This window comes from Saccopteryx bilineata, chromosome 4 (assembly GCF_036850765.1).
Source record: "Saccopteryx bilineata isolate mSacBil1 chromosome 4, mSacBil1_pri_phased_curated, whole genome shotgun sequence".
NCBI classification, from domain to species: domain Eukaryota; kingdom Metazoa; phylum Chordata; class Mammalia; order Chiroptera; family Emballonuridae; genus Saccopteryx; species Saccopteryx bilineata.
Window position 1 is genome coordinate 93,844,292 of NC_089493.1, and position 19,846 is coordinate 93,864,137.

Genomic DNA, 19,846 nt, shown 5'->3' on the forward strand with positions numbered 1-19,846 from the left:
TGTGACCAGAGCCACTCTAGTGCCTGGGGCAGAGGCCAAGGAGCCATCCCCAGCGCCCGGGCCATCCTCGCTCCAATGCTCCAATGGAGCCTCGCTGCGGGAGGGGAAGAGAGAGACAGAGAGGAAGGAGAGGGAGAGGGGTGGAGAAGCAGATGGGCTCTTCTCCTGTGTGCCCTGGCCGGGAATCGAACCCGGGACCCCTTGCACGCCAGGCCGATGCTCTACCACTGAGCCAACCGGCCAGGGCCCAACTTTTTTTTTTTTTGACAGAGAGTCAGAGAGAGGGATACACATAGACAGACAGATAGGAATGGAGAGATGAGAAGCATCAATCATTAGTTTTTTGTTGCGCCATGCAACACCTTAGTTGTTCATTGGTTGCTTTCTCATATGTGCCTTGACCGCGGGCCTTCAGCAGACCAAGTAACCCCTTGCTTGAGCCAGCGACCTTGGGTCCAAGCTGGTGAGCTTTTGCTCAAACCAGATGAGCCCACACTCAAGTTGGCGACCTTGGGGTCTCGAACCTGGGTCTTCAGCATCCTAGTCCGACGCCCTATCCACTGTGCCACCACCTGGTCAGGTTCAAGCCAGCAACTTTTGGGCTCAAGCCAGCAACACAAGGTCATGTCTATGATCCCACGCTCAAGCTAGCAATCCTGCACTCAAGCTAGTGAGCCGTGTTCAAGCCAGAAGAGCCCACACGTAAGTCGGCTACCTTGTGGTTTTGAACCTGGGTCCTCTGTGTCCTAGGCTGATAGTATATCCACTGTGCCACTGCCTGGGAGATTAATCTTTTAAAAATTGATTTAAATGTATAGGCCTGACTTGGCAGACAATGGATTTAGTGGTGGTTTCAAAACCTTTTTCCTGTAGACCTAAGTTCAAGGAAGGACTTCTTGTTTCCCTTTTTTTTCAATAAATTTTTTTAGTAATGCATATATATTTAATTATTTATTTAGTGTTCATAATTGGTTGCCTGCATTTTAGAAAAATATTTTTCTTTTCCTGATGCATTATATGTTGGTATACCATTTGACTTGGTCAGGAGCAATAGGAGTGTGGAACATACATAAGAGAAGGCAAGATGTTTGACAGTTCCCAAATTATAAAGGCTTTGGTTTTTCTCTTCCACTCTCAGTTCTCCACTGAGATTACTTCATAGTCTCACAGGATTCCTATTTTGGCATGTTTCCTGAGATTTTTTTTTATCACTGTACTTCTTTTACTTCACATTCTTAGGACAGTATCCTTTTCCTGAACGTGAAGAGCAAGTAGCCTTAGTCATTTTCTGGCTGCAGATAGATTTCATTTTTCTTTGCTTTCACTATTCATTCCTAACTCTCCACATAAAAGAGAGGGAATTGAGCTTTTGGCTGCATCCTGCTTTTAACTGCTTGGGTGAAATATCATATTTTAGATACTATTTAACAGTATGGGGAGATAAAATTAAGCTGAGGCTGAAGGAGAAATGTAAACAAGGTCACATGAACAAGAGAAAGAGCAAACCTTTGGTTAATAACTAAGCCCAGGATTAGTTAATGATTAATGGAGAAATTATATGTAGTCTGAATCTTAACCTACCTACCTACCTAATCATGGGACCAATTACACATGGTCAAATAATCAAGATAAAATCAACGGAAAGGGTCAGTTAATCATCACTTTAGTAAAGGGCTAGTTTGGTAAAGTCAGCAATGTCTGAAAATGTGTTTTCCTAATCTGTAAAGTTGAATAACTGGTCCAGGTAATATCTAGATTGCCTCATTCAGGCTTCTGCTCAAATTTTCCTTTTTTGGTCAAACTTTTACTGACTCTCATATCTCAAATAATAACCCCAACACGCTCTACTTCTTAACCTGCTTTATTTTTTTTATCATAGCCCTTATCTTTAACATTATATATTTGTTTATTGTCTGAATCCAGCACTGAAATGTAGTAAGCTCCATGAAGGCAGAGATTTGGTTGGTTTTGTTTATTGTTATACAACCAGCTCTTTGGATAGTTCTTAATATGTAGTGGACACTCAAAAATTGTTGAATGAATGAATGTTGATATAAATATCCATTGTGTTTTAATCACCCCCAATCTCTGTAATGACTTGTAGAAGGCGTTTTTCTGCTATCCTAATCTACAACCAGTCGTTGCTCAAGCTGCACACTTTCAGGCTCTGGCCAGTTGGCTCAGTGGTAGAGCGTGGGCCCACCGTGTGGACGTCCTGAGTTTGATTCGCGGTCAGGGTATACAGGAGAAACCCCCCTGCAGCCATGACTCGATTGGAGAGAGTTGGTCCTGAGCACTGAGGATGGCTCCATGGCCTCTGCCTCAGGTGCTAAGAAGAGCTCAGTTGCTGAGCAATGGAGCATCACCCCCTAGTGAGCTTGCCAGGTGGATCCCGGTCTGGGCACATGCGGGAGTCTGTCTTTCTGCCTTTCCTCCCCCCCACTGAATTAAAAAAAAAAAAAAGCTGCACATTTCCAATTCTTTACTCACCTCTAGATAAAACTATTTAACTATATTTGGGGATTGGAGAGCCCTGTATGGACCTGTTAGCTTTCTTCTATTCCAAGGTCATAGACTGTGTACACTGTTAGCCACAACTAGCCATCTTTCAAATGCATGCCAATAATTTTTTCTTCTTTGGTAAAGCCTTCTCTGATTCCTGTAGGAAAATTTATGCTCTGTCCTTTGCACGCCTATCCCACCTTGCTCTTAACTCTGCAAAAGGTGTTTTATTTCTTCATATGTCTGCTTCTCTCACTGAACTGAAGCTTTTGAAAGGCAGATATCGTATTTGTATTGCCCAATGCCTAATTAGGTACCTGGAAAAAATTAGGTACATAAGAACTATTTGTAGCTTGACTGGTGGTGGTGCAGTGGATAGAGCATCCACTCGGGACACTGAGGTCCCAGGTTTGAAACCCCAAGGCTGCCAGCTTGAGCGTGGGCTCATCCAGCTTGAGTGCATGATCACTGACATGATACGATGGTCCCTGGCTTAAGCCCAAAGGTCACTGGCTTGTAGCCCAAGGTCGCTGGCTTGAGTCCAAAGGTCTCAGGCTTGAGCAAGGGGTCACTGGCTTGGTCTGAGCCCCTTGGTCAGGGCACGAATGAGAAGCAACCAATGAACAACTGGGGTGATGCAACTACAAGCTGATGTTTCTCATCTCTTCTTGCCCCCACCTCTCTTACTAAAAAAAGTGTTTGTTAAGCAAATGACTGCACATATAAGGCTGGAAAAGTGGGAAAGAGGAATAATTCAAGGTAAGGTCAGAGAGAGAGGCTTGATAATATTGGAACTTGTAGGCCATGGTAAGAAATTTAGATTTTCCTTTAAGTGCAGTGGGACACCATTGTAGGGTTTTTAAGCAAGGAAATGGCATTATCTAATATATAATTTTCAAAGAGAATCTGGCTGCTGAGTGAAGAATGGACCTTAGAGAAGTTAAGAGTAGAAGTAGGAAGACCCAGTTATGAGGCTATGGGAGAAATCTAACCAAGATGACTTGGGCCATACTGGTGACAATAGAAATGGAGAGGGGTAGTTAATATGAGATATCCTTTCTAGGAAGAACTAGTGGAACTGCTGTTGATTTGGATGTGGAAGATGAAAAAAAAGGAAGAATCAAACAAGACATATGGGTTTTTCTTGAACAGCTCATTGGGATGATTTTACCCTTTACCAAGACTGAGAAGACTATTTTGAGGGAAAAATACCATTTTGGACATATTAGGTTGTAGATCTTTGTTAGAAAGCCAAGAGGATTACCAGAGAGAGGTAGGAAGGAGGGGAGCAAAGAGGGACAAATATATAGAGCACATAGGTGGGATATAAAACTGAGACTCATGGACATAGATAAATGTGAAATGGTTATGTGGAGGAGGGGATGGGAATGGGAGTAAAGACAGACAAATATATGGTGAAAGAAAATTATTTGACTTTGGGTAATGGGCACACAATACAATCAGCAGTTCAGATGCTATAGAGATGCTGAAGGCTATGTACTCTTATTGATCAAAACTACCCCATTAAATTAAATTTCAAAATAAAAAGGGGGGGAGAAAGCTAGGAGGAGAAGTCACAAAGGCAGATAAATTTACCATTCAAGGCACATATGAGAAAGCAATCAATGAACAACTAAGGTGCCCCAATGAAGAATTGATGCTTCACATTTTTCTCCCTTCCTGTCTGTCTGTCTGTCTCTCTCTCTCTCTCTCTCGCACACACACACACACACAAAAAGAGAGGTGAATGGGACTATATCAAACTAAAAAGCTTCTGCACAGCTAAAGACAATAAGAACAGAATAAAAAGACAAACTACACAATGGGAGAACATATTTGACAATACGTCTGATAAGGGGTTAATAACCAAAATTTATAAAGAACTTTTAAATCTCAACACCAGGAAGACAAACAATCCAATCAAAAATGGGAAAAAGAAATGAATAGACACTTCTCCAAAGAGGACATACAGATGGCCAATAGGCATATGAAAAAATGCTCAACATCACTAATCATTAGAGAAATGCAAATTAAAACCACAATGAGATATCACCTCACACCAGCCAGAATGGCGCTCATCAACAAAACAACACAGAATAAGTGCTGGGGAGGATGTGGAGAAAAGGGAACCCTCCTGCACTGCTGGTGGGAATGCAGACTGGTGCAGCCACTGTGGAACAGTATGGAGATTCCTCAAAAAACTGAAATCGATCTGCCTTTTGACCCAGCTATCCCACTTTTAGGAATATACCCCAAGAACACCATAGAACGGCTCCAAAAGGAGAAATGCACCCCCATGTTTGTGGCAGCATTGTTCACAATAGTGAAGATCTGGAAACAGCCCAAGTGTCCGTCAGAGGACGAGTGGATTAAAAAGCTTTGGTACATATATACTATGGAATACTACTCAGCCATAAGAAATGATGATATCGGATCATTTACAATAACATGGATGGACCTTGATAACATTATATGGAATGAAATAAGTAAATCAGAAAAAAACTAAGAACTATATGAATCCGTACATAGATGGGACATAAAAATGAGACTCAGAGACATGAACAAGAATGTGATGGCAACAGGGGTGGGGGTGGGGGGAGGAGAGATGGGGTGAGGAAGGAGAGAGGGGGTGGGGGAGGGGAGGGGCACAAAGAAAACCAGATAGAAGGTGACAGAAGACAATTTAACTTTGGGGGAGGGGTATACAGCACAATCAAATGTCAAAACAATCTGGAGATGTTTTCTCTCAACATATGTACCCTGATTATTAATGTCACTGCATTAAATTTAATTTAAAAAATATATATATATTAAAAAAAAGAGGTGAAAACAAGGAGAGTATGGTGTCACAGAAACTAAGGAAGGGAAGTGTTTTGAGAAGGAAGAAATAACCAGCTGGGTCAAATACAATTGAGAGATGAAGATGAGGGCAAAGAAACATTGACTAGATTTGGCAACCTGAGAAATGGTGGTGGCCCTCACAAGAGCATGTTGAGTAGTCTTGAGAAAGAGACTGCATTGGAGTGCAGTGATAGGTGTGTGTTTATACCCAGTCTACTTCACTTCCCAAACCTCTTCTCAATCCTCTGCAGTCTGACTTCAGATTATCTTATTGAAATTGTTCTTGCAAGGACATTAACAACCCCTCCTTCTTATCAATTCCAATGGAATCTTTTTTGTAGTTCTTACTGCTTTTGATTTCTCAGCAACATTTTTTTTTTCTGAAGCTGGAAACGGGGAGAGACAGTCAGACAGACTCCCGCATGCACCCGACCAGGATCCACCCGGCACGCCCACTAGGGGCGACGCTCTGCCCACCAGAGGGCGATGCTCTGCCCCTCCGGGGCGTAGCTCTGCCTCGACCAGAGCCACTCTAGCGCCTGGGGCAGAGGCCAAGGAGCCGAGGCCATCCCTGCTCCAATGGAGCCTCGCTGCGGGAGGGGAAGAGAGAGACAGAGAGGAAGGAGAGGGGTGGGGGTGGAGAAGCAAATGGGCCCTTCTCCTATGTGCCCTGGCCGGGAATCGAACCCGGGTCCCCCGCACGCCAGGCCGACGCTCTACCGCTGAGCCAACTGGCCAGGGCCTCTCAGCAACATTTGAGGCCCGTTCTCGACTCCTTAAAATATTCTTTCTTTGGCTACCATCACTGACTTTTATTTTCTTTTTGTGTTCCTTTTCCTCTATCTCTTAAATAGTTATATTTCTCAGATCTACTGCCATGCTTAAGTTATCATCAACATGTGGATACTTCCATATTTATAAACTCCAGTAAAAATTGTACCTTAAATGTCACCTCAGAGGAGCCTTTGCTGATCACTGTATTTAAATTAGGTCTCCTCCTTTACTCTCTGCAATAGCAATCTTTTTGTTTCCTTAATAATGTAGCAGGAATTAGCTGCAAATGGAGGATAATAGACACCCAGACAACATGATAGAGGAAGAAGGATTTATTAGTAGCCAGCAGAACACATGCAATTAGTAGCACTAAAAGCATGAGCTCCCCAAAGTTAGTTTTTCTGAGTCTGATATACCTTTACAGCTTTAGTTTTCACGTGACAGGTGCCTGATTTCTTTGACTTCTTTGTCTGCCACCCTACATGACTTTTGTGTCTCTAGTAGGGGAGAGGGTAAGAGAGGAGGTTTTGACCGTCTGTCCTTGACTATTCACATAATCCATTCTTCTTGCTGGTGCTGCAAATTTATTCCATGGAACTGATAACAAGGACCACAGCTGTGGTTTGTTACTTTTCAAACTTTCTCAGCCTTTCCTCCCTCAATCTGAAATGTTGAGGTCACTGGCTCGAACATAAGATCACAGACATTGCAGGCCCCATTCTCCTGCATTTTTCTGGTTTCTCCTCTTTCAATAACATTTGGATAATATAATTTTTTTGGTATTCTTTATTATATGCTCCATAGAGACAGGGACTTTGTTTTGTTCATTGTTGTATCCCCTGCAATGATTTGTTTTGCTACATAGGAGGCACTCAGTAGAACTTTACTTAATAAATGAGAGATAGCTCGCGCTCTCACTCACTTCTGAGATATATATCCATTTATTGACTTGATACCTTTGCTAATTCAACATGTCCCAAACTGAACTCATTATTCTTTTTTTTTTTTTTTTGCATTTTTCTGAAGCTGGAAATGGGGAGAGACAGTCAGACAGACTCCCGCATGCGCCCGACCGGGATCCACCCGGCACGGCACGCTCACCAGGGGCGATGCTCTGCCCCTCCGGGGCGTCGCTCCGCTGCGACCAGAGTCACTCTAGCGCCTGGGGCAGAGGCCAAGGAGCCGTCCCCAGCGCTCGGGCCATCTTTGCTCCAATGGAGCCTTGGCTGCAGGAGGGGAAGAGAGAGACAGAGAGGAAGGGGGGGGGTGGAGAAGCAAATGGGTGCTTCTCCTATGTGCCCTGGCCGGGAATCGAACCCAGGTCCCCCGCAAGCCAGGCCGACGCTCTACCGCTGAGCCAACCGGCCAGGGCCCTGAACTCATTATTCTAAACAACCCTACAACATGCCCATCCCCCACATGTGCATAGAAAAACAGGCTACTCTTTCTACTTTTATCATACTGAATGATAACCACCATCCATATAATGACCAAACCGAAAATGTAGTCATTCCTGATTTCTTCTTTTTGCATATCCAGTCCATAATTAAATCATGTTAGTTCTGTCTCTAAAATACTTGAATCTCTACTTCATCTCCAACCTTCTAGTCTAGTCCATCATAGTTCCCCATCTAAATTACTGCAGTGGCTTCATAACAGACCTTTGACCTCCAGTCTTTCCTTTTTCCTATCAGTTTTCCATTTAAAGCCAGAAAGTGATTCTAAATAGAAGTATTATCATGTTATTTTTCCATTAAAACCATTTAATACAACCATTGCTCTGAGGGTAAAATTCAACCTCTTAACATAGCCCATAAGGCCAGATGTGCTTTGGTCCCTGCTTATCTCTTGATTCTCATTTCTTATCCTCCCCTCCCCACCCTAGCTGTAATACAGAGACTGAATCTGTCTTAATAATTTATATAAATAGTTTTTTCTGTTGCTTCTGGGCAACAGAGAAAACTATTTGTATATGCTATTCCATCTGGAATATTTTTGTCCCCAAACATATATATGGATAAGTATACAGAGTAAAACTGTATTGTATTATAATTTTCTGTTTGCTTGGATGCATCTTCCCATAAAGATAGGGACAGTATCAATCTTTTTTTTTTTTTAATCGAGAGAGACAGACAGGAAGGGAGAGAGATGAGAGTCATCAACTTGTTGATTGCTTTCTCATACGTGCCTTGACCAGGGGGCTCCAGCTGAGCCAGTGACCCCTTGCTCAAGCCAGAGACCATGGGGTCATGTCTGTGATCCCATGCTCAAGCTGGATGAGCCCATGCTTGAGCCAGCAACCTTGGGGTTTTGAACCTGGATCCTCAGCATCCTAGGTTGTTGCTTTATCTACTGTACCACCACCTAGTCAGGCAAAAGTAAATTTCTAAAACTTAGCAATTCCTTAATAAGTATTCAAAACACTGAGATTGCATAGGAATATAATCTTCAACTAAAAAAGTTCTGACATTTAAAAAGAATTGGGAAAGCCATTCTTTAGTACAAAAAATATAGTCAGGAAAGCTAATATTTATTTCCTAAATATATATTACTTTTATAAACAAACAAAATCCCCCTTTAAAAATAAGGCAGTAAGCCTGGCCTGTGGTGGCGCAGTGGATAAAGCATCAACCTGGAACACTGAGGTCACCAGTTCAAAACCTGGGCTTGCCTGGTCAAGGCACATATGGGAGTTGATGCTTCCTGCTCCCCCCTTCTCTCTCTCTCTCTCTCTCTCTCTCTCTCTCCTCTCTAAAGTGAATAAATAAAATCTTTAAAAAATAGTAAGGCATTAAAATTCACAGCCCTACATTGGACCAAAATATCTTATGTCTTAAAATAATAAACTACTGAGCTCCCCCTTTGCTTCCATTACGGTGCTTCTCTCAGTATCTTTCAGTGATTTCTCCCTTATTTTCTTCAGCCTCTTGCCATTAACTAGACCTAATTCAGAACTGAAGTTTTAAAATATGTTCTTCAGTAAATAAAATGAAAATTTGTTCCATGTTACCAATTCTAGAATGAGTAGGAATCTAGAGCATGAAGACCGGAATACCCTTACCTAGTTCTAGTGTGGAATACAGAAGAGGAATGTGGGTCTAGAAGTAGATGATTTCATACATTATTCTAATACAATAAAATAATAGTTAACATGTAGAGATAGCCAGACAGTATTTAATGTTATCAACAGAACTACTTTTATTATCTGCACTGTGTTATTATATTAACAAAATAATCCCAAGTTTTTAAAAAAAGCAAGAGAGCAAAATTCTTTAGGGAAAAAAAAGTCAACGTTTTTAAGAGACTAAAGGATCTGAATGAGTTAAAATAATGTTTGCTAACAATTGAAAAACTTTTTAAATATTTATTCATTTATTTTTAAGATTTTATTTGTTGATTTTATGGGGGGGTGGGTCGAGAAGTATAGTTGCTTTACTTTAGTTGTTCATGGCTTGCCTGTATGTGTCTTGACCCAGCAAGCCCACGGTTTTGAACTAGCAACCTCAGTGTTTCAGGCCGATGGTCTATCCACTATGCCACCACAGGCCAGGCTGAAATTTTTTTAAACACTCATTACTGAGTTAGGTTTTAGAATCTTTTGTGCACATATTTGAAATAGGCTAAACATTTGTACTCTAGCATCAGGAAAAACCACTTGTTCCTCTCCTTTAACACTTCTTGTTGGTGGTTGTTTTTTGGGTTAGTCTTTCTTTTTCTTGGAACTTTCAGAACTGAGATTTGGATTTGAGATAAGTATGCAAAGTAAGCCTGCTTAGGGTTAGGCAAAAGGCCCTCCAGTGCTCTATTCTGGCTCCCTGGGGTTCCACAGGGGAATCTGTTTTCTATGTGTGTATGATCCTTGGTGGTCTAAAGGGAGAACTGGTCTAGGGCAGAATTTGGGTTTCCTTGGTCCTAGCCTAATACTTAATATCATTGTAAACTGATCCTGAGAGTAGGTTGGGAGTTTGGAATACTGTCTCTTGGCTATATATTATATCTATCTGTACCATCTATTGTTCCCCAACACCCCCCCCACCACCATTTTAGTAACTCCCAGAATTCTGAGTGAATTTTTTTCTGCTCCTGTACTGTTCAAATTTTCTACAATGAACATATTTTACTTTTATTGAGATTATCTAAAAATAATAATAATAAGGTAGACTTCAATTAATTCATTCCTATATAGAACTAATTTAGTTTGCTTTGAGTAGAAAGGAAAGAGGCTTGAGACTATATAAACTCTTAAAGTACAATTCTGTAGTAAGGTGGCAAAAGTAACTTGCGAATTAGGTAAGAACAAAGGTTTATGACGGATACCAAGATCTAGGGAAGGACCTTAGACAAAAGGTTTATAGTCTGAGTAGGGAGGAAGCAGATGAGACAAATACTGCTGTGTATTCAAAAGTAGAGCCTGACAAAGCTAAAACCCTTTCTAAATATTAACTTTTAGTCGGATTCAGTAATCCCATGATGTGCTCATCAGAATGCCAAACAATAAAGTAAAGCAAAACATAAAATTATTTGTTCATACCCAGAAATAAAACTCAGGAATAGGTAATTCCCTTCTGTGCCTCTTTGCCCTTTACTGTAGTAGCGTAAGCAGCCTGCAAGTGATGCTATATGAATATCTTAGAGAAAGTAAATTGGTTACCAGTGCTCTGGAATGAGGAAGCTGAGTCCAAACTACATAGTAAGTCCAAACTAATCTGGTAAATTAGAACTAATTCTAACTTTTTTTTATTATTAAGTGAGAGGCAGGGAGATGACAGACAACAAACTCCCACATGCACCCCGACTGGGATCCACCTGGCAAGCCTCCTATGGGGCGATGCTCTGCCCAGTTGGGGCCACTGCCCCATTGCTGGTGCAACCAAGCTATTTTAGCACCTGAGGTGAGGCCAGAGGGCCATCCTCAGGACCCAGGGCCAACTTGCTCAAACCATTCCAGCCATGGCTGTGGGAGACGAAGAGAGAGAGAAAGAGAGGGGGAGAGGCGGAGAAGCAGATGATCATTTCTTCTGTGTGCCCTAACTGGGAATTGAACCCAGGACTTCCATATGCCAGGCAGATGCTCTACCACTGAGCAAACCAGCCTGGGCCTAATTCTAATCTTGAAAAAAGATTTTGAGTATTATTCTTCGTGCTCAAAATGAAAGATATATTTTTAAAGGTCTCATCTATTATGTCAGAATGTTCATGTTAAGATATTATGGCCTGACCTGTAGTGGTGCAGTGGATAAAGCATTGACCTGAAATGCTGAGGTCGCTAGTTCAAAACCCTGGGCTTGCCTTGTCAAAGTACATATGGGAGAGGTGATGTTTTCTGCTACTCACCTCTGCCCCTTTCTCTCCTCCTCTCTCTCTCTCTCTCTAAAAAATAAGTAAATAAAATACTTTAAAAAAAAGATATTAGGGAGCCATTGTACTGGAAATGAAAAGCTTTAGCTTTCTCTAAAGCTGAACCCTGTAGTCCTGGGGAGCTATGAATTAGGCCAGGAGCTCCAGAAAATGATCAGTAATAAAGTATGAATTGATGAATTTCCCTTCGTTGTCAGAAGTAAGAGGAAAGGAGTTATGGGGGTATTTGTCAAAAGTCTCATCTTCCTTCATAGGTGTGGAGTTTCCAGAAGAAACAAACTGATCTCCTCATTGCCTTTTATAAGCATAGAATTACAAAGTTAGAAGCAGGCATGAAGGAGGCACAGCAAACAGTGACCAGCCAGAACAAGTAAGTGACAAATTAAATCACCAGAGCTTTTTTCTTTTGGAGAAGCTATAGCTCTTAATTCCTTATGAATGCAAAGCCTGAAAATTGCTCCATGTGTGTCTTTGTTTATCCCGGACAAATCAGGTAAAGAATTTTTGGTCCCGCCTGACCTGTGGTGGCGCAGTGGATAAAGCGTTGACCTGGAATGCTGAGGTCACCGGTTCAAAACCCTGGGCTTGCCTGGTCAAGGCATATATGGGAGTTGATGCTTCCTGCTCCTCCCCCTTTCTCTCTTTCTCTCTCTCTTTCTCTCTCTCTCTCTCTCTCACTCTAACTCTCTCTCCTCTCTAAAATGAATAAATAAATAAATTAAAAAAAAAAAAAAGAATTTTTGGTCCCTTCAATCTCAATTTTATTTTTCTCTTTCTTCCCTCAAGGAGCCCTCCTTATTTATAGCTTTCCTCTTCAGCTGCCCCCCCATCAAAAACTGCTTCCTCAGAGAAACAGACATAGCTTTTTCACAGTAATAAAAATAAGAGACAACATTCAAAAGATTTTATTTATTACTTGATTTTTTTTAGAGAGAGAGAGAGAAACATTGATTTGTTGTTCCATTTACTTATGCATTCATTGGTTGATTCTTGTATGTGCCCTGACTAAGGATCGAACCCACCCACAACCTTGGGGTATGGGGACACTGCTCTAACCAACTGTTCTAACTGACCAAAGTGAGATAGCATTTAAAATGTTACCTTGCCCTTGCTGTATAGCGCAGTTGGTTAGAGAATCATCCTGATGTGCAGAGGTTCGATCCCCAGTCAGGACATACACAAAAACAGATTGCTGTTTCTGTCTATGTGTCTGTCTGTGTCTGTCCTTTCTCTCTAAAACCAATGAATAAAATAAAATAAAATAAAATAAAATGTTACCTTGCCCGACCAGGCAGTGGCGCAGTGGATAGAGCATCGGACTGGGATGCGGAGGACCCAGGTTCAAGACCCCGAGGTTGCCAGCTTGAGCGCGGGCTCATCTGGCTTGAGCAAAAAGCTCACCAGCTTGGACCCAAGGTCGCTGGCTTGAGCAAGGGGTTACTCGATCACTCGGCCTGCTGAAGGCCCGTGGTCAAGGCACATGTGAGAAAGCAATCAATGAACAACTAAGGTGTCGCAACGAGAAACTGATGATTGATGCTTCTCATCTCTCTCCGTTCCTGTCTGTCCCTATCTATCCCTCTCTCTGACTCTCTCTCTCTGTCCCTGTAAAAAATAAATAAAATAAAATAAAATAAAATAAAATGTTACCTTTAGAAGTGTAATTTTGGAAATCTTAAGCTAAAAGATGGAATCCTTGAGGGAAATTTTCAGATATCAGCAGGCTAGAGATGTATGTGGAGAGGAAATGGAATTCTATGTAAACTCCTCTGAAATCATACTAAGTCACTGTTTATTTTGTCCATCTAATTCTTCTCATTATCAAAACTCTGTCTCCTTGAATCACTAGATCTCTGAGAGAATACTGTGTGTAGTGGCAGGCATCTCTCTATTAAGTATCAACTAGATAAGAAGCAATCTCAGGTTTTTATTCCACTGACTTACTAGAGCTGATTGTTTTCATCTTTTGCCTAGAGAACTGTCAGTATTAAGGAAGGAGAATGGAGAACTGAAGAAATTTCTAGCCATCCTGAAGGTGAATGAAATCAATTTTCCTTACTATTATTTTCTCTTCTACTCTTCCCATCTCTCTAGCAGACTGCATACAATAATGTTTCCTAACATTTTTCACATGTAACCAGTGGTGGGATTCAAATAATTTAACAACCAGTTCTCTGCCCTAATGACCATTTTAAATATAAAAAATGATATGCCAAAAGGTAGTTTATTATTTCATGCAGTTAATACTTAAATAAGAACAATTAAAAGGTAAATAAAACTAAATTATGTTATAAGAAAGTTTTAAAATATGAATGAAAAGGCCTGACCTGTGGTGGCGCAGTGGATAAAGCGTCAACCTGGAAATGCTGAGGTCGTCGGTTCAAAACCCTGGGCTTGCCTGGTCAAGGCACATATGGGAGTTGATGCTTCCAGCTCCTCCCCCCCTTCTCTCTCTCTGTCTCTCCCTCTCCTCTCTAAAATGAATAAATAAAAAAAATATATGAATGAAAAAAGCCTGACCTGTGGTGGTGCAGTGGGTAAAGTGCTGACCTGCAACACTGAGGTCGCCGGTTCAAAACCCCGGGCTTGCTTGGTCAAGGTACATATGGATGCTTCTTGCTTCTGTCCTCCTTCTCTCTCTCTGTCTCTCTCCCCCTCTCTAAAATGAATTAATAAAGTTTTTAAAAATATATATATGAATGAAAAAATATTAAATAATACCTGACGAAAAACAATAAAACTGTTCTTTAAGATATTGGCATATTGGCCCTGGCCGGTTGGCTCAGCGGTAGAGCATCGGCCTGGCGTGTGGGGGACCCGGGTTCGATTCCCAGCCAGGGCACATAGGAGAGGCACCCATTTGCTTCTCCACCCCCACCCCCTCCTTCCTCTCTGTCTCTCTCTTCCCCTCCCGCAGCCAGGGCTCCGTTGGAGCAAAGATGGCCCGGGCGCTGGGGATGGCTCCTTGGCCTCTGCCCCAGGCGCTAGAGTGGCTTTGGTTGCTGCGGAGCGACGCCCTGGAGGGGCAGAGCATCGCCCCTGGTGGGTGTGCCGGGTGGATCCTGGTGGGGCGCATGCGGGAGTCTGTCTGACTGTCTCTCCCCGTTTCCAGCTTCAGAGGAGTACAAGGTAAAAAAATATATATATACAAAAAAAAAAAAAAAAGATATTTGCATATTGCTTCTTGATTGGTGTCCTCACTTGCAATTTTCTTCACTTTTATCCAAGCATCATCGGCTGTGTGATTTATCCTTTCACCATCTTTTCACTGTAGGAGTAGGATCCCATTCCTTTAGAGGTAGGCTGAATAGACTCATAGTCATTGTGTTTCATATATAAGAAGCAGGCGACTTCTCTTCTCTGAACATATTATGTTCATCTTTGAAAAAACCCTTTCTGTTTCTGCTGAACTTACAGCAGTTGTTCTGACAATATTTTTAGCTCTTTGAACACTTCAGGAATTATATAGTTCTGGGAATTTATTAAAACGTTTTTCTAGAAATCTGACTCCAAAAAGTTGAGAAATTGTAATTTATTCCTATCTTGATATTGGGTACAAATTGCTTTCAAATTTTCGCAGTCCATTAGTCTTTTTTTCAAATTCTTTATGATGTTTTCTAAAAGTCTTTCCCGAGGAAACCTGACAAATTGATGATTTTCTACAAATTTTATATTTTTGAAGGTTTCTAAAATAATGAATTTATCAACTTTTTTTCCTATGGACTCTTTTCCTTTCCAAGTATTTGAAATGATTTAATAGATCTTTTTTTTTTTTTTTTTCTTTTTTTCTGAAGCTGGTAACGGGGAGAGACAGATAGACTCCCGCATGCGCCCGACCGGGATCCACCTGGCACGCCCACCAGGGGCAACGCTCTGCCCACCAGGGGGCGATGCTTTGCCTCTCCGGGGCGTTGCTCTACCGCGACCAGAGCCACTCTAGCGCCTGGAGCAGAGGCCAAGGAGCCATCCCCAGCGCCCAGGCCATCTTTGCTCCAATGGAGCCTTGGCTGTGGGAGGGGAAGAGAGAGACAGAGAGGAAGGAGGGGGTGGGAGTGGAGAAGCAAATGGGCGCTTCTCCTATGTGCCCTGGCCGGGAATCAAACCCGGGTCCCCCGCGGGCCAGGCCGACGCTCTACCGCTGAGCCAACCGGCCAGGTCCCATCTTTTTTTTTTTTAACAGAGACAGAGAGAGAGTCAGAGAGAGGGATAGATAGGGACAGACAGGAACGGAGAGAGATGAGAAGCATCAATTTTTAGTTTTTCATTGTAACGCCTTAGTTCATCATTGATTGCTTTCTCATTATGTGCCTTGACCATGGGGCTACAGCAGACTGAGTAACCCCTTGCTCGAGCTAGCGATCTTGGGTCCAAGCTGGTGAGTTTTTGCTCAAACCAGATGATCCTGCACTCAAGCTGGCAACCTCAGGGTCTCGAACCTAAGTCGTCCACATCCCAGTCCGACGCTCTATCTACTGGACCACTGCCTGGTCAGGTTAATAGATCTTATCACAAGTTTTTCAGCCTTTATTATGTCTGTATTTCTTGCTTGCAGTGCATTTGAAAGATGAGAAATTTTGTTTAAAATATCAATATCATTGCTAAATCAGTTATAAAATATTTTCAAGATGAGCAGCCATACCTAAGTACTTTTTATTTGAATAAAAATAGTGATGTAGCATTGGATAAGCATGCCCCACAGCTAGCGTTCACCTTAAACTACAGGCAGCCCATCTTGGTCCCAAAACTCTACCAATGATTATAATTTCAATTTCAAGTTTTTTGGATATTTTGGTAACTTCAGTTTGGTTCTTATTAGATTGATGAAAATATTGTAGTCTATATCTTATCAATAAATATTTTTAATGATTTACTTGCCTTATTTCCTTTATCAAATCATCTAAAACAAGATGGGATGATGGTTTAAACATTGCCATATTATTATGTTTGGAAACTCTTGCTATCCTAGCGCTCACTCCAGATTTTCTCTCAAGCATAACACTGGCACTACCAGTGCAAACCCTATTAATTTTTTTTCTAGGTAGTTCTTAGTAAGCCCAACATTATTTAAACTTTCAATAACTGAAGAACATACTGTCTCTGCATCTTGTTTTTTTAGTTCAGCTAGCTCAACGAAAATTGTTGGTGATGTAACTGAATGCTCAACTTTTAAAAAATATACAATAACTGATTTGCAAGATATCATTGAAACTTTTCAATAATCAAACATATTTTCAGATTATTTTCAGTGATTTTAGTAAATGCTCCTTTTTAAATTTCCTTTGCAATGAAATCAACTACTTTAAAAACAGTTCTAAGTAAATGTAATTATATTCCCATATCTAATCCATTTTTAATTTATACTTCTATGTCAAAAAACAGTTTATATCTTTTTGCTGGCTATAAACTGTATTAAATACTCTATGGGTAGTATTTAAATATTTTTCATTCACCGTATTACTTTTGTTATTGAGTCCTGCTCACATTTTTTAAAGTTCTCTGCAAATAGTATGAGCTTTTGATGAAAAATGTTCTTTCATTTTTTTCCCTTAGAGAAGCTTGTTGTACCTCTTTATTTTTCCCTGATTCCTCAGTCTGAAAACATTTCCATTCTTTTGACACATGAATACTTTTCTCTTTTATGAAGCCATATTTTGCACAATATGTGCAACCTAACTTTTTATTAGAAATTACCAGGCCTTCATATTTTTCTTTAAAATTGTTATATTGGCCTGACCTGTGGTGGCGCAGTGGATAAAGTGTCGACCTGGGAACGCTGAGGTTGCTGGTTCAAAACCCAGGTCTTGCCTGGTCAAGGCACATATGGGAGTTGATGCTTCCTGCTCCTCTCCCTTCTCTCTCTCTCTCTCTCTCTAAAAAAAAAAAAAAAAAAACTGAATAAAGTTAAAAATAAAATATTAAAAAAAAAAATTGTTATATTGTTGCGTTGTCCAGCATTCAGGAAGACTATATTCAATTTTGGAGTTGTTACTGTTTTTTATTTCAATAATTGATGTGCTCCTTCCTTCAAGTTGTAGTGGTTGTGATTGTGACTGTTTTATACCATCCAAGGCCAATTCTTATATACTGCTCACAAAAATTAGGGATTTTTCAAAATGAATATGAAGCTATAAAATATCCCCTAATTTTTATGAGCAGTATATATCAGATTTTGATTTTGGTTTCTTGTTGAAAAATTTCTGTCAAACTTAGTTACCTTTTATCCTTTTAAGGGCTACTACAAAGAAATTTTAAAATGTTTTATTTTAATATATTATAATTTTTTTTTTTTTTGTATTTTTCTGAAGCTGGAAATGGGGAGAGACAGTCAGACAGAGTCCCACATGCGCCCAACCGGGATCCACCCGGCACGCCCACCAGGGGTGATGCTCTGCCCACCAGGGGACGATGCTCTGCCCATCCTGGGCGTCGCTATGTTGCGACCAGAGCCACTCTAGCGCCTGAGGCAGAGGCCACAGAGCCATCCCCAGCGCCCGGGCCATCTTCGCTCCAATGGAGCCTTAGCTGTGGGAGGGGAAGAGAGAAACAGAGAGGAAGGAGAGGGGGAGGGGTGGAGAAGCAGATGGGCGCCTCTCCTGTGTGCCCTGGCCGGGAATCGAACCCGGGACTTCTGCACTCCAGGCCGACACTCTACCACTGAGCCAACCGGCCAGGGCCATATATTATAATAATATTTACTTATGGACATTAATACCCTTTAGCAAAGATTACAAGATATTTTACATAAACTTATTAAAAAGTTTATGCATCAGTAACAAATTTAAAAAGGACATGTAATAAAGAATGCAAAGTTTAATGACATATTAGTACAATCACCAGAAGAAATTCTAGATAGAATAAAGTAGACAATAATTAGAATCGAAAGAAAAAGGAAAAATTGTAAAAGATAAGCCAATAGCTAGGACAGACAAAAATATCACAAAAATAAGCTGATATTGCTCAAGTAAAAAAATATTATGGTTCAAACAATATATATGAACTACGTCAGTATCAGTATTTATAAATAAAATATTTCAAGAATAAAGGACAAATATATAAGGGAACAAAGGAATGTATAATCACAGAGCATGGAATAAAGAGAAAAAAATATATAAAGTACCAACAGTGGAAATTACATGGCAACACATACATAGAATCAGAACAGGAATTAAATTTAAATACAGGCAATAAAAGAGTACAAATTATTAAGACATTACACAGACAATAGCAAAGTAATAAACAACAGGTATTATAAAAGCTGCATAATGATAAATTATATTAATATCAAGAGGCAGTTGTCATATTCCTTCATCATTTTCTTTTTTGGGGGGGATTAAGACTCAGATACAAATTTAATTATCTTTAGATGACACCCCACACCTCCAAGTTCAGATGTTCCTGGAGGATAAAGTCATCATTTTCTTTATGGCACTAAAATGAACATAGTTTCTTCTACAGAAACTCACTTTAAAAAAAACTTGCTTTCTCTTGTTACAACTTTAGGAACATTGAAACAGGGCCTCAGGAGAGCAGGACACTCAACAAGATTATTACAAAGTTTCTGTATGAAATTTAAGTCAGTGACCCTCCTCCTGTGCTGTCATGTTGTTAGGTTAGTGCTTCCATAGCATTATGGTCAGTTACATCATAAGTTACATGGCCACCTTTATAGGATACTGATTTTAAGAACTTGTGTTGTATTCTTTTGATGCTATTTTGATGATTTTTGGAATATGGGTTCCAAAGTGTTGCATTAAATTCCAAGGTAGATTACAGGATTCTTAGCACATTAATGTTACAAAAATTCTTTCTGAAGCGATAAACAAAACATAAGGTTCTGATGCTTTTGTTAACAATGCCTTGAATGTGCAGTGCACCTTTAGGGCATTTACACTTGACCTTTACAGCAGGAGTTTTGTTTGCAGCTGGTTTACCCAGTCTAGGACCTGTAATCTCAGATACATCGATGGAATTGATTTTAGAGAGCAAAGATTTTACTTGTTCAGTGTCCTCCGTTTGATGTGGGGATTCCCGAAAATTAAAAATTTCTGCATTGCCCTGGCTGGTTGGCTCAGTGGTAGAGCGTCAGCCTGGCGTGCGGAGGCCCCAGGTTAGATTCCCAGCCAGCGCACACAGGAGAGGCGCCCATCTGCTTCTCCACCCCTCCCCCTCTCCTTCCTCTCTGTCTCTCTCTTCCCCTTCTGCAGCCAAGGCTCCATTGGAGCAAAGATGGCCCGGGCGCTGGGGATGGCTCCATGATCTCTGTCCCAGGCGCTAGAGTGGCTCTGGTCGCAACAGAGCGACGCCCCGGAGGGGCAGAGCATCGCCCCCTGGTGGGCATGCCGGGTGGAGTCTGTCTGACTGCCTCCCCGCT

The 19,846-nt window shown here is 41.1% G+C and overlaps 1 protein-coding gene and 1 non-coding gene across 2 annotated transcripts in view; one reads left to right on the plus strand and one right to left on the minus strand.

The window, feature by feature from the left end:
• Positions 1 to 19,846, plus strand: part of RNF212B (ring finger protein 212B) — a 48,425-nt gene that overhangs the window by 17,578 nt on the left and 11,001 nt on the right. Inside the window, exons 6-7 of the mRNA XM_066275459.1 lie at positions 11,730 to 11,845; positions 13,450 to 13,510. Coding sequence (XP_066131556.1) covers positions 11,730 to 11,845; positions 13,450 to 13,510 — 177 coding nt within the window. The remainder of the gene's footprint in view (positions 1 to 11,729; positions 11,846 to 13,449; positions 13,511 to 19,846) is intronic.
• Positions 18,074 to 18,149, minus strand: TRNAS-GGA (transfer RNA serine (anticodon GGA)). Its single transcript has one exon. It is a non-coding gene; the product is annotated as a tRNA-Ser (tRNA).